Raw genomic sequence first — 14,316 nt, 5'->3', positions numbered from 1 at the left:
TGCCGTTCCCGGTTCCCGGTGCCGTTCCCGGTGCCGGGTGCTGGGCCCGGTGCCGGTTCCCGATGCCGCAGTGCTGGTGCCGGTTCCCGGTACCGTTCCCGGTCCCGGGTGCAGTCCCGGTGCATTCCCGGTTCCCGGTGCCGTTCCCGGTCCCGGGTGCAGTGCCGGTGCCATTCCCGGTTCCCGGTACCGTTCCCGGTGCCGGGTGTAGTCCCGGTGCCATTCCCGGTTCCCGGTACCGTTCCCGGTTCCCGGTCCCGGGTGCAGTCCCGGTGCCATTCCCGGTTCCCGGTACCGTTCCCGGTGCCGGGTGCAGTCCCGGTGCCATTCCCGGTTCCCGGTGCCGTTCCCGGTCCCGGGTGCAGTCCCGGTGCCATTCCCGGTTCCCGGTACCGTTCCCGGTTCCCGGTCCCGGGTGCAGTCCCGGTGCCATTCCCGGTTCCCGGTACCGTTCCCGGTGCCGGGTGTAGTCCCGGTGCCATTCCCGGTTCCCGGTCCCGGTACCGTTCCCGGTTCCCGGTGCCGGGTGCAGTCCCGGTGCCATTCCCGGTTCCCGGTACCGTTCCCGGCTCCCGGTGCGGGTGCAGTCCCGGCTCCCGGTGCCGTTCCCGGTTCCCGGTGCCGTTCCCGGTTCCTGGTCCCGGATGCAGTCCCGGTGCCGCAGTGCCGGGTGCCGGTTCCCGGTGCCGTTCCCGGCTCCCGGTCCCGGGTGCAGTCCCGGTGCCGCAGTGCCGGTGCCGCAGTGCCGGTTCCCGGTACCGTTCCCGGCTCCCGGTGCCGTTCCCGGTTCCCGGTACCGTTCCCGGCTCCCGGTGCCGCAGTCCCGGTGCTGCTGCTGCCCGGGAGGTTCTCGGGGCAGTCCCGGTCCCGGTGCGGTTCCGGTGCGGTGCCGGTGCGGTGCCAGTGCAGTGCCCGCAGTCCCGGTGCGGTGCCGGTGCGGTTCCGGTGCGGTGCCAGTGCAGTGCCCGCAGTCCCGGTGCGGTCCCGGTGCGGTCCTGGTGCGGTGCCAGCGCGGTTTCAGTGCGGTTCGGTCCCGGTCCGGTTCCGCTGCAGTCCCGGTTCGGTCCCGGTCCGGTCCCGGTGCAGTCCCGGTGCGGTCCCGGTCCGGTTCCGCTGCAGTCCCGTTGCAGTCCCGGTTCGGTCCCGGTCCGGTTCCGCTGCAGTCCCGGTCCCGTCCCGCTGCAGTCCCGGTGCGGTCCCGCTGCAGTCCCGGTCCGGTTCCGCTGCAGTCCCGGTCCCGTCCCGCTGCAGTCCCGGTGCGGTCCCGATCCGGTTCCGCCGCAGTCCCGGTGCGGTCCCGGTTCGGTGCCGGTTCGGTCCCGCTGCAGTCCCGGTCTGGTTCGGCTGCAGTCCCGGTGCGGTCCCGGTTCGGGGGCCGGTCCGGTTCCGCTGCAGTCCCGGTTCGGTGCCGGTCCGGTCCCGCCGCAGTCCCGGTGCGGTCCTGGTTCGGTGCCGGTCCGGTTCCGCCGCAGTCCCGGTGCGGTCCCGGTTCGGGGCCGGTCCGGTTCCGCCGCAGTTCCGGTGCGGTCCCGGTGCGGTCCCGGTCCGGTTCCGCCGCAGTTCCGGTGCGGTCCCGGTGCGGTCCCGGTCCGGTCCCGCCGCAGTCCCAGTGCGGTCCCGGTTCGGGGCCGGTCCGGTCCCGCCGCAGTCCCAGTGCGGTCCCGGTTCGGGGCCGGTCCGGTTCCGCCGCAGTCCCGGTGCGGTCCCGGTTCGGGGCCGGTCCGGTACCGCCGCAGTCCCGGTGCGGGTCCCGGTCCGGTTCCGCCGCAGTCCCGGTGCGGTCCCGGTTCGGTGCCGATCCGGTTCCGCCGGTGCGGTCCCGGTTCGGTGCCGGTCCGGTCCCGCCGCAGTCCCCGTGCGGTCCCGGTTCGGTGCCGGTCCGGTCCCGCCGCAGTCCTGGTGCGGTCCCGGTGCGGTCCCGGTCCGGTACCGCCGCAGTCCCGGTGCGGTCCCGGTTCGGGGCCGGTCCGGTCCCGCCGCAGTCCCGGTGCGGTCCCGGTTCGGGGCCGGTGGCCGGCACTGGGCCGGGCCGGGCCGGGATTGGCTGGCCCCGCGCCACCGGCCCCTCCCCGGCCCTCGCCGCTATAACGGCCCCGGGCGGCCCCGCGGCCCCGCAGCGCCGGCCCCGAGCAGCGATGGGCGAGTGCCGGGGGTGAGCGGCGACCGCGGCGACAGCGGCGACAGCGGGGACGGAGGGGCCGGAGGGGATGGAGGGGACAGAGGGGACGGAGGGGACGGAGGGGACGGAGGGGATGGAGGGGACAGAGGGGACAGAGGGGACGGAGGGGACGGAGGGGCCGGAGGGGACGGAGGGGACAGAGGGGACAGAGGGGACAGAGGGGACGGAGGGGACAGCGGGGACGGAGGGGACAGCGGGGACAGAGGGGACGGAGGGGATGGGAGGGGACGGAGGGGACAGAGGGGACGGAGGGGATGGAGATGGAGGGGACGGAGATGGAGGGGACGGAGATGGAGGGGACGGAGGGGATGGAGGAGATGGAGGGGACAGCGGGGACGGAGGGGACGGAGGGGATGGAGGGACGGAGGGGATGGAGATGGAGGGGACGGAGGGGACGGAGGGGACGGAGGGGACGGAGGGGAGCCGGGGGACAGAGGGGGGACAGAGGGGAGAGGGGGGGACGGATGGGGGACAAAGGGGGGACGGAGGGGACCTGGGGACGGAGGGGACGGAGATGGAGAGGACAGCGAGGACAGAGGGGCCGGAGGGGACAGAGGGGACCCGGGGGACAGAGGGGGGACAGAGACGGGACAGAGGGGAGAGGGGGGACGGAGGGGACGGAGAGGACAGCGAGGACAGAGGGGACGGAGGGGACCCGGTGGACAGAGGGGGGACAGAGAGGAGAGGGGGGACGGAGGGGGGACAAAGGGGGGACGGAGGGACCCGGGGGACAGAAGGGGGACAGAGAGGGGACAGAGGGGGGACGGAGGGGACCCGGGGGACGGAGGGGATGGAAAGGGGACAAAGGGGATGGAGGGGGCGGAGGAGACCCGGGGGACAGAGGGGGGACAGAGGGGGGGCAGGGGGGACAGAGGGGGGATTGGGGACAGAGGGGACCCCCGGGGGACAGAGAGGGGACAGAGGGGTGACAGAGGGACCGGAGGGCATGGAGGGGACAGAGAGGGGACCGAGGGGGGATTGGGGACAGAGGGGACAGAGGGGTGACAGAGGGCAGAGGGGACCCGGGGGGACAGAGGGGACGGAGGGGAGGGAGGGGGGGAACAAAGCGGGGACGAAGGGGACCCGGGGGCAGCGGGGACAGAGAGGGGACGGAGAGGGGACGGAGGGGACAGAGGGGGGACGGAGAGGGGACAGAGGGGACAGAGGGGACCCGGGGGGAAAGAGGGGGGACAGAGAGGGGGGACGGAGAGGGGACAGAGGGGGCAAAGGGGACGGAAGGGACGGAGGGGACCCGGGGGGACGGAGGGGACAGGGGGGACAAAGGGGGGACGGAGGAGAGACAGAGGGGCCGGAGGGGATGGAGGGGACAGAGTGGGGGACAAAGGGGGGACGGAGGGGACCCCCGGGGGACAGAGGGGACGGGGAGGGGGGGGACAGAGGGGACCCCCGGGTTACCGGGGACAGGGGCGCAACGGGGACACGGGGACGGAGAGGGGACAGAGGGGGGACAAAGGGGGGACAGAGGGGATAGAGGGGATGGGGGGGACCCGGGGGACAGAGGGGCCGGAGGGGGCCGGAGAGGACAAAGGGGACAAAGGGGGGACAGAGGGGACAGAGGGGACAGAGAGGGGACAGAGGGGCCGGAGGGGACAGAGGGGCCGGAGGGGACAAAGGGGACAAAGGGGGGACAGAGGGGACAGAGGGGACAGAGAGGGGACAGAGGGGCCGGAGGGGACAGAGGGGACAGAGGGGGGACAGAGGGGGGACCCCCGGGGGACAGAGGGGACCCGCAGGTCTCAACACGGGGTCCTGTGGGGGGGGGAATCTCTGGGGGTCCCAGGAGCCGTGCGGGGTTTTTGGGGGGGTTCGGGGGTCCCCAGGAAGGGTCCTGGGGGGGGGGGGGGGGGCTCAGGGAGTGGCGTTTTGGGGGATTCGGGGTGGTCCCAAGCTCGGGGTGGCCCCGCAGGCTCCCGGCGCTGGCCATGGTCGCCCTCCTGGTCGTGGCCACCGTGACGGCCGATGGTGAGGAGGGGGAGGGGGGAGGGGGTGGGATTTGGGGGGGGGGGGGGGGGGAGCTCAGGGGACCCCGAGAGCGGCTCCGTCAGCGCCCACCCCCTGCGGGGGGGGGGGGGGGGGGGGGGGTAACCAAGGGGCTGGGGAGGGGGCGCTGGGGGCTGGGGAGGGGTCCCCAGGGTGCTGGGGAGGGGTCTCTGGGAGCAGTGGGTGCTGGGGGGCTCTGGGTGCTGGGGAGGGGTCCCCAAGGTGCTGGGGGGGGGGTCTCTGGGTGCTGGGGGGGTCCCGGGGCAGTGGGTGCTGGGGAGGGGTCCCTGAGGGGGTCTCAGGGTGCTGGGGAGGGGTCCCGGGGCGGTGGGGAGGGGTCCCTGAGGGGGTCTCAGGGTGCTGGGGAGGGGTCTCTGGGTGCTGGGGAGGGGTCTCTGGGTGCTGGGGAGGGGTCCCTGCGGGGGTCTCTGGGTGCTGGGGAGGGGTCCCGGGGCGGTGGGGAGGGGTCCCTGCGGGGGTCCCAGGGTGCTGGGTTGGGGTCTCAGGGTGCTGGGGAGGGGTCCCAGGGCGGTGGGGAGGGGTCCCCCGAGCCCAAGGGACCCCCGTGTCCCCCCCGGTGTCCCCGCAGAGCCCTCGGGCCCCCTGGACGTGGCGCTCTCGGCGGAGGGACAGACCCCAGGTCGGGTGAAGCCCCCTCCCCACCCCCCCCTCTCGGGACCCCCGCCCGCATTTGGGTGGGTGGGGGTGGATTTTGGGGTGGATTTGGGGGATTTTGGGGACACCGCGGGTGACGCTTCCCCTGTGCCCCCTCCCAGAGCCCGCCGGCCCCGCCAAGCTGGAGGCGTCGGGAGAGAGTGAGTGGGGGGAGGGGAGGGGCGGCGGGACCCCCCCCCTTCACCCCCGGGGGACCCCCAAAAACCCTCGGACCCCCCCCGGGGATTCCCACCCCTCCCCCAAATCCGCCTGACCCCCCCCCCCCGTGCCCCCCCTCCCCCCCTCAGGTGATCTCAGCACCTCGGCGCAGCACCTGGGTAAAGGTAGGGGGCACGGGGACCCCCGAAAATGGGGAGAGGGACCCCAAAAATGGGGACGGGGGACCCCGAAAATGGGGAGAGGGGACCCCAAAAATGGGGAGAGGGACCCAAAAAATGGGCACGGGGACCCCAAAAATGGGGACGGGGGCACCGAAAATGGGCAGGAGGACCCCAAAATGGTGACAGGGACCCCAAAATGGGCACGGGGACCCCCGAAATGGGGACAGGGACCCCAAAATGGGCAGGGGGTCCCCGAGAACGGGAACAGGGACCCAAAAAATGGGGAGAGGGACCCCAAAAAATGGGGACGAGGACCCCGGAAAATGGGCACGGGGACCCAAAAAATGGGCAGGGGGACCCAAAAAATGGGCACGGGGACCCCAAAAATGGGCACGGGGACCCCAAAATTGGGACAGAGACACCGAAAAATGGGGAGAGTGACCCAAAAATGGGCACGGGGACCCCCAAAAATGGGCATGGGGGACCCCGAAAATGGGCAGGGGGGACCCCGAAATGGGGACAGGGGCACCGAAAATGGGCACGGGGACCCCGAATTATGGGGAGAGGTGACCCCGAAAATGGGCAGGGGGACCTCGAAAATGGGAACAGGGACCCAAAAAAATGGGCACGGGGACCCTAAAATGGGGACGGGGACCCCAAAAATGGGCACGGGGACCCCAAAAATGGGCACGGGGATCCCCAGAATGGGCACTGGGACCCCAAAATGGGCACGGGGACCCCAAAATTGGGACAGGGACCCCAAAAGTGGGCACGGGGACCCTGAATATGGGACGGGGACCCCCAGAATGGGCACTGGGACCCCAAAAAGGGGACAGGGACCCCGAAAAATGGGCACGGGGACCCCGAAATTGGGCACGGGGACCCCAAAAAAGGGACAGGGGGACCCCAAAATGGGCATGGGGACCCCAAAATGGGACAGGGACCCCAAAATGGGCACGGGGACCCCCAGAATGGGCCACTGGGACCCCCAAACGGGCCCCGGGACCCCCCCCATCCCTCCCCCCCGGGGGTCCCCGTGCCCCCCGCCCGGCGGTGCCGCCCCGTGACCCCCCCGCTGTCCCCAGGTGTGACGTCAGTGGCCTTTCCGGGCTCCCCGCTGGCCACGGAGCCCCGGGACCCCTCCCCGGGGGGCGACTCCGACCCCGAGAGCGGCTCCGTCAGCGCCCACCCCCCTGCGGGGGGGGCAACCAAGGTGCTGGGGAGGGGGCGCTGGGGGCTGGGGAGGGGTCTGTGGGTGCTGGGGGGGCGCTGGGGAGGGGTCTTTGGGAGCGGTGGGTGCTGGGGGGGGGTCTCTGGGTATTGGGGAGGGGGCGCTGGGGGCTGGGGGGGGTCCCTGAGGGGGTCCCCGGGAGCAGTGGGTGCTGGGGGGCTCCTCAGGATGCTGGGGAGGGGTCCCTGAGTGCTGGGGAGGGGGCGCTGAGTGCTGGAGAGGGGTCTCTGGGGGCTGGGGAGGGTCTCTGGGGGCTGGGGAGGGGTCTTTGGGAGCGGTGGGTGCTGGGGAGGGGGTCCTCAGGATGCTGGGGAGGGGTCCCCAAGGTGCTGGGGAGGGGTCCCTGAGTTCTGGGGAGGGGGCGCTGGGGGCTGGGGAGGGGTCTCTGGGTGCTGGGGGGGTCCCCAGGGTGCTGGGGAGGGGTCCCTGAGTGCTGGGGAGGGGGCGCTGGGGGCTGGGGAGGGGGCGCTGGGGGCTGGGGAGGGGGCGCTGGGGGCTGGGGGGGGTCCCCAGGGGGCTGGGGAGGGGTCCCTGAGTGCTGGGGAGGGGGCGCTGGGGGCTGGGGGGGGGTCCCTGAGGGGGTCCCCGGGAGCAGTGGGTGCTGGGGGGGGTCCCCAGGGGGCTGGGGAGGGGTCTCTGGGTGCTGGGGAGGGGGCGCTGGGGGCTGGGGAGGGGTCTTTGGGAGCGGTGGGTGCTGGGGAGGGGTCCTCAGGATGCTGGGGAGGGGTCTCTGGCTGCTGGGGAGGGGTCCCCAAGGTGCTGGGGAGGGGTCTCAGGGTGCTGGGGTTGGGGTCCCCAGGGTGCTGGGGAGGGGTCTCAGGGTGCTGGGGAGGGGTCCCTGCGGGGGTCTCTGGGTGCTGGGGAGGGGTCTCAGGGTGCTGGGTTGGGGTCCCTGAGGGGGTCTCCGGGTGCTGGGGAGGGGTCTCTGGGTGAATCTGGGGGGTCCCGGGGCGGTGGGTGCTGGGTTGGGGTCCCTGAGGGGGTCTCTGGGTGCTGGGGAGGGGTCTCCGGGTGCTGGGGGAGGGGTCCCTGAGGGGGTCTCTGGGTGCTGGGGAGGGGTCTCCGGGTGCTGGGTCGGGGTCCCCTCAGGGTCCCCTCAGTGTCCCCCCCCCGCCCCCCCCCAGGTCCCATCCCGGATGTTCCCTCCCAGTCCAGCGAGTCCGAGGAGGGTGAGACCCCCGGGGGTCCCCAAAGCCCCCAGACCCCACCCCTGAGGGTCCCCAAAACCCCCCAGACCCCACCCCTGGGGGTCCCTGGGTGTCCCCAAAGCCCCCAGACCCCCCAGACCCCACCCCGGGGGTCCCCAAAGCCCCCAGACCCCCACTGCCCCCCGACTTTGGGGGTCCCCAGAGACTCCAGACCCCCCAGACCCCAACCCTGGGGGTCCCCAAAGCCCCCAGACCCCGCTGCCCCCCGAGCTTTGGGGCACCCGGAGCCCCCTGGGGGAGACTGTCCTGGGGGGTGCCCCATAACTGGGGGTGCCATAACTGGGTGCCCCATAACTGGGGGTGCCCCATAACCGGGGGTGCCCCATAACCAGGGGTGCCCCACAACCGGGGGTGCCCCATAACCGGGGGTGCCCCATAACCGGGGGTGCCCCACAACCGGGGGGTGCCATAACTGGGTGCCCCATAACTGGGGGTGCCCCATAACCGGGGGGTGCCCCATAACCAGGGGTGCCCCACAACCGGGGGTGCCCCATAACTGGGGGTGCCCCATAACCGGGGGTGCCCCACAACCGGGGGTGCCCCATAACTGGGGTCCCATTATTGGGGGTGCCCCATAGCCGGGGGTGCCCCACAACCGGGGGTGCCCCATAACCGGGGGTGCCCCATAGCCGGGGGTGCCCCACAACCGGGGGTGCCCCATAACTGGGGTCCCATTATTGGGGGTGCCCCATAACCGGGGGTGCCCCACAACCGGGGGTGCCCCATAACCGGGGGTGCCCCATAACTGGGGTCCCATTATTGGGGGTGCCCCACAACCGGGGTGCCCCATAACTGGGGTCCCATTATTGGGGGTGCCCCACAGCCGGGGGTGCCCCATAACCGGGGGTGCCCCATAACCGGGGGTGCCCCATAACTGGGGTCCCATTATTGGGGGTGCCCCATAACCGGGGGTGCCCCACAACCGGGGGTGCCCCATAACCGGGGGTGCCCCATAACTGGGGTCCCATTATTGGGGGTGCCCCATAACCGGGGGTGCCCCATAACCAGGGGTGCCCCACAACCGGGGGTGCCCCATAACCGGGGGTGCCCCATAACCAGGGGTGCCCCATAACTGGGGGTCCCATTATTGGGGGTGCCCCATAACCGGGGGTGCCCCATAACCAGGGGTGCCCCATAACTGGGGTCCCATTATTGGGGGTGCCCCATAACCGGGGGTGCCCCATAACCGGGGGTGCCCCACAACCGGGGGCCGTTCCGGTGCCGCCCCAGCCCCGCTCTGTTCTTGTCCCCAGGCGGGGAGCGCGACCCGGACTCCGAGGAGGCTCTGGCGTCCCAGGGTGACCGGGGGGGGACTGGGAGGGCACTGGGAGGGCACTGGGAGGGACGGGGGGGGACGGGGGGGGGACTGGGAGGGGGGACTGGGAGGGAGGGGGGGGGACAGCGGGACCGGGGGACAGGGGGGGACTGGGAGGGGACTGGGAGGGACTGGGGGGGACTGGGGGACCGGGGGACATCGGGAGTGACACAGGCTCGGGGTGACACGGGGGTGACACTGCCGGGCTCGGGGTGGCACTGCCGGGCTCAGGGTGACACTGCCGGGCTCAGGGTGACACGGGGGTGACACGGGGGTGACACTGCCGGGCTCGGGGTGGGCACTGCCGGGGTTGGGGTGACGCTGCCGGGCTCGGGGTGGCACTGCCGGGCTCAGGGTGACACGGGGTGACCGTGCCGGGCTCGGGGTGGCACTCGCCGGGGTTGGGGTGGCACTGTCGGGCTCGGGGTGACACGGGGTGACCGTGCCGGGCTCGGGGTGGCACTGCCGGGGTTGGGGTGGCACTGCCGGGCTCGGGGGTGACGCTGCCGGGCTCAGGGTGACACGGGGTGACACTGCCGGGCTCAGGGTGACACTGCCGGGCTCGGAGTGACACGGGGGTGACACTGCCGGGCTCAGGGTGACACTGCCGGGCTCAGGGTGACACGGGGGTGACACTGCCGGGGTTGGGGTGACACTGCCGGGCTCGGGGTGGCACTGCCGGGCTCAGGGTGACACGGAGGTGACACTGCCGGGGTTGGGGTGACACTGCCGGGCTCCGGGTGGCACTGCCGGGGTTGGGGTGACACTGCCGGGCTCAGGGTGGCACTGCCGGGCTCAGGGTGACACGGAGGTGACACTGCCGGGGTTGGGGTGACACTGCCGGGCTCCGGGTGGCACTGCCGGGCTCGGGGTGACACGGGGGGGTGACACGGGGGTGACACGGGGGTGACACTGCCGGGCTCGGGGTGACACGGGGGTGACACGGGGGTGACACGGGGGTGACACTGCCGGGCTCGGGGTGACACGGGGGTGACACGGGGTGACACGGGGGTGACACTGCCGGGCTCGGGGTGGCACTGGCGGGCTCGGGGTGACACGGGGGTGACACGGGGGTGACACGGGGGTGACACTGCCGGGCTCGGGGTGACACTGCCGGGCTCGGGGTGACACGAGGTGACACGGGGGTGACACGGGGGTGACACTGCCGGGCTCGGGGGTGACACGGGGGTGACACTGCCGGGGACAGGGTGACACGGGGGTGACGCTGCCCGGCTCGGGGTGACACTGCCGGGCTCGGGGTGACACGGGGTGACACGGGGGTGACACGGGGGTGACACTGCCGGGCTCGGGGTGACACGGGGGTGACACGGGGGTGACACGGGTGTGACACTGCCGGGCTCAGGGTGACGCTGCCGGGCTCGGGTGACACGGGGGTGACGCTGCCGGGCTCGGGGGTGGCACTGCCGGGCTCAGGGTGACACGGGGTGACCGTGCCGGGCTCGGGGTGGCACTGCCGGGGTTGGGGTGGCACTGTCGGGCTCGGGGTGACACGGGGGGTGACACTGCCGGGCTCGGGGTGGCACTGCCGGGGTTGGGGGTGACACTGCCGGGCTCAGGGTGGCACTGCCGGGCTCGGAGTGACACGGGGGTGACACGGGGGTGACACGGGGGTGACACGGGGGGGGACAGGGTGACACGGGGGTGACGCTGCCCGGCTCGGGGTGACACTGCCGGGCTCGGGGTGACACGGGGGTGACACGGGGGTGACACGGGGGTGACGCTGCCGGGCTCGGGGTGACCGCGCCCCCCCCCGCGCTGTCCCCGCAGGGATCTGAGGCGGCCGCTCCCCATGGATTCTCCCGCGGGACCTTCCCGAACCTTCCCTGGACCCCCCGTGACCCCCCCGTGACCCCCCCCCGGTGTCCTTGTGGGGTGACCCCGGCCCGGGGGGGGGTCCCTGGGGGTGGCCCGGACCCCTCCCCACACCCCCCCCCCCAAATAAAGTCCCTGCAGAGCCACCCGCGCCACGGGCCGTGGGGGAGGGGCGGGGTGGGGGAGGGGCGAGGGGACACTGGGGGGGGGGGTCCCGGGCTTCCCATGGATCCAGCTTGGAAAAATTTGGGATCGTCCCTCCCTGTCCAGCGGGATCCCAGGGATCGGGAGGGGAGCGAGGGGATCCCCCCCCCCCCCCAAAAAAATGCTGGGTGGCCTCAGAGATAAATTTGGAGGTCCTGTTAAATAATTGGGGGGGGGTCCCCATTTGGGGTTAAATTTGGGGGGGTCCCGTTAAATTGGGGGCGTCCCATTTGGGGTTAAATTTGGGGGGTCCCATTTAGGTTTAATTTGGGGTCCCGTTAAATTGGGGGGTCCCATTTGGGGTTAAATTGGGGGGTCCCATTTAGGTTTAATTTGGGGTCCCGTTAAATTGGGGGGTCCCATTTGGGGTTAAATTGGGGGGGTCCCTATTGGGGCGGGATTTGGGGGTCCCACTAAACCGAAGGGGTCCCATTTGGAGTTAAATTCTGGGGTCCCCACTGGGGTGGGATTTGGGGTTCCCATTCGGGGTTAAATTGGGGGGGTCCCGTTAAATTGGGAGGGGTCCCTATTGGGGTTGGATTTGGGGGTCCCGTTAAATTGGGGGATCCTCGTTTGGGGCTGAACTGGGGGGTCCCCATTGGGGTTGGATTTGGGGTCCCGTTAAATTTGGGGGGGTCCCATTTGGGGTTAAATTCGGGGGGGTCTTTATTGGGGTTGGATTTGAGGGTCCCACTAAATCTGGGGGTCCCATTTGGGGTTAAACTGGGGGGGTCCCATTTGGAGTTAAATTCTGGGGTCCCCACTGGGGTGGGATTTGGGGGTCCCCTTTGGGGTTAAATGGGGGGGGTCCCTATTGGGGTTGGATTTGGGGGTCCCACTGAATTGGGGGGTCCTCGTTTGGGGCTGAACTGGGCGGTCCCCACTGGGGCTGGATTTGGGGGTCCCGTTAAATTTGGGGGGGTCCCATTTGGGGTTAAATTCTGGAGTCCCCACTGGGCTGGACTCGGGGGTCCCACTAAATTTGGGGGGTCCCCACTGGGGCAGGATTTGGAGGTCCCGTTAAATTTGGGGGGGGTCCCATTTGGGTTTAATTTGGGGTCCCGTTAAATTGGGGGGTCTCCATTGGGGCGGGATTTGGGGGTCCCCTTTGGGGTTATTGGGGTTAAATTGGGGGGGTCCCGTTAAATTGGGGGGGGTCCCCACTGGGGTGGGATTTGGGGGTCCCGTTAAATTTGGGGGACCCATTTGGGGGGTCCCCATTGGGGCGGGATTTGGGGGTCCCGCTAAACTGGGGGGGGTCCCGTTTGGGGTTAAATTGGGGGGGTCCCGCTAAATTCGGGGGGGTCCCCACTGGGGTTGGATTTGGGGGTCCCGTTAAATTTGGGGGGGTCCCATTTGGGGTTAAATTGGGGGGGTCCCCATTGGAGTGGGATTTGGGGGTCCCCATTGGGGTTAAACTGGGGGGTCCCCACTGGGGTTGGATTTTGGGTCCCGTTAAATTTGGGGGGGTCCCATTTGGGGTTAAATTGGGGGGGGGTCCCCATTGGGGGTGGGGTTTGGGGGTCCCGTTAAATTGGGGGGGGTCTCCATTGGGACCTGATCCCTGGGAGATTCCTGCTTCCCAGTCCGGGAGGGGCCGTGGATTTGGGGGGTCATTCCCAGACATTCCCTGTGGATCCCCTGGGGGCCATTCCCGGCCCCGGATCCCAAATCCCTGCGGATCCCCCGGGGGCCATTCCCGGCCCCGGATCCCCATTCCTGGCCCTGGATCCCAATTCCCAGGACTGGATCCCAATTCCAGGACTGGATCCCCATTCCAGGTCTGGATCCCCATTCCCGGGGCTGGATCCCAATTCCCAGGGCTGGATCCCAATTCTGGGGCTGGATCCCAAATCCCAGCCCCAGATCCCCATTCCAGGGCTGGATCCCCATTCCCAGCTCTGGATCCCCATTCCCAGGGCTGGATCCTCATTCCCAGCCCCGGATCCCAATCCCCAGGGCTGGATCCCAATTCCTGAGTTCGATCCCAATCCCCAGCCCTGAATCCCCATTCCTGGCCCCAGATCCCCATTCCAGGGCTGGATCCCCAATTCCCAGCCCCAGATCCCCATTCCCAGCCCCAGATCCCCATTCCAGGGCTGGATCCCCAGTTCCCAGCCCTGGATCCCCCATTCCCAGCCCCAGATCCCCCATTCCAGGGCTGGATCCCCAATTCCCAGCCCTGGATCCCCAATTCCCAGCCCTGGATCCCCATTCCCAGCCCCAGATCCCCATTCCAGGGCTGGATCCCCAATTCCCAGCCCTGGATCCCAATTCCCAGCCCCAGATCCCCATTCCCAGCCCCGGATCCCGATTCCCAGCCCTGGATCCCCAATTCCCAAATCCCAAAAAAGCCCCTGGGGACTCCGGGCAAGGCGGGAAGCGGCGGAGCCGTGGGTTTTATAGAGATCTGTATGGAGAGAGCCCAGGATCCCGCGGGATCCCACATTCCCACGGGGGATCCCACATTCCCACACGGAATCCCGCCACCTTCCCGTGCGGAATCCGGCTCCTTCTCTCGTGTAAAAATCCCAAGTCCAGTTCCGGAGTCGCTGCTCCCAATCCCGAAGTCCAGGGACCAATCCCAGAGCGGAGCCGGAGTGGGGAAATCCGGGAATGCTGGAGCGGGATCCCCCGGAATTCCCGCGGGATCCCCCGGGGCGGAGCAGGGAATCGGAGGAGGGGCTGGAATTGGGGTCCCACGGGGTTTTGGGGTTCCCACCCGGCCTCGAGGATCCCGTGGGATTTGGGGCGTCCCTGGATTCCGGAGTCCTGCTGGATTTTGGGATCCCGTGGGATTTTAGAGTCCCACGGGATCGGGGGCGCTGCCAGGGTTTGGGGATCCCAGTGGATTTCGGGATCCTTTGGGAGTTTGGGGTCCGTCCCCCCGGATTTGGGGGCGTGGCGGCTCAGCCGGATTTTGGGGATCCCACTGGAATTTGGGGATCCCACTGGAATTTGGGGATCCCACTGGAATTTGGGGCTCCCGGGGTGTTCCAGGTTTCCCCGGGATTTGGGATCCCACAGGATTTCGGGCTCCCCAGGATTTCGGGCTCCCGTGAGATTCCGGGATCCCGCGGGTTTGGTTTCGGGTGCCGCCGTTTCCTGGGATCTTCCGGGATTCGGGGATCCCTGGATTTCAGCTCCCACAGGATCCCAGGGCTCCGTGGCTCTCCGGATCCCGCGGATCCCCGGGAGATCCCCCCGGGACCACTTCCCCCGCCCCTCATTCCCTCGGGATCCCCCTTTTCCCGGGAAGGGCCCCATTCCCGGCGCTCCCGGCGGGGGCGGATCCGGCTGCGGCGCGGCTCCGATGCCGGAACTTTGGGATTTGGGAACGCCTCAGGAGC

General features: G+C 70.2%; 1 protein-coding gene across 1 annotated transcript; it reads left to right on the top strand.

Moving 5' to 3' along the window:
• Window positions 1-644: 644 nt before the first annotated feature.
• Window positions 645-11,125, top strand: LOC125338442 (basic proline-rich protein-like). The gene is made up of 10 exons (XM_048329226.1): window positions 645-755; window positions 1,164-2,152; window positions 4,107-4,162; window positions 4,770-4,820; window positions 4,957-4,995; window positions 5,143-5,178; window positions 6,261-6,388; window positions 7,531-7,575; window positions 8,868-8,912; window positions 10,718-11,125. The coding sequence occupies exons 1-10, from the start codon at window positions 645-647 to the stop codon at window positions 11,108-11,110; spliced, it is 1,893 nt and encodes a 630-aa protein (XP_048185183.1). The 3' UTR covers window positions 11,111-11,125.
• The last annotated feature ends 3,191 nt before the right edge of the window (window positions 11,126-14,316 follow it).

This window comes from Corvus hawaiiensis, chromosome 26, assembly GCF_020740725.1.
Source record: "Corvus hawaiiensis isolate bCorHaw1 chromosome 26, bCorHaw1.pri.cur, whole genome shotgun sequence".
Taxonomy (NCBI): Eukaryota; Metazoa; Chordata; class Aves; order Passeriformes; family Corvidae; genus Corvus; species Corvus hawaiiensis.
Note: the sequence above shows the minus strand (reverse complement) of the source record. Positions and strands in the feature narration are given on the sequence as shown.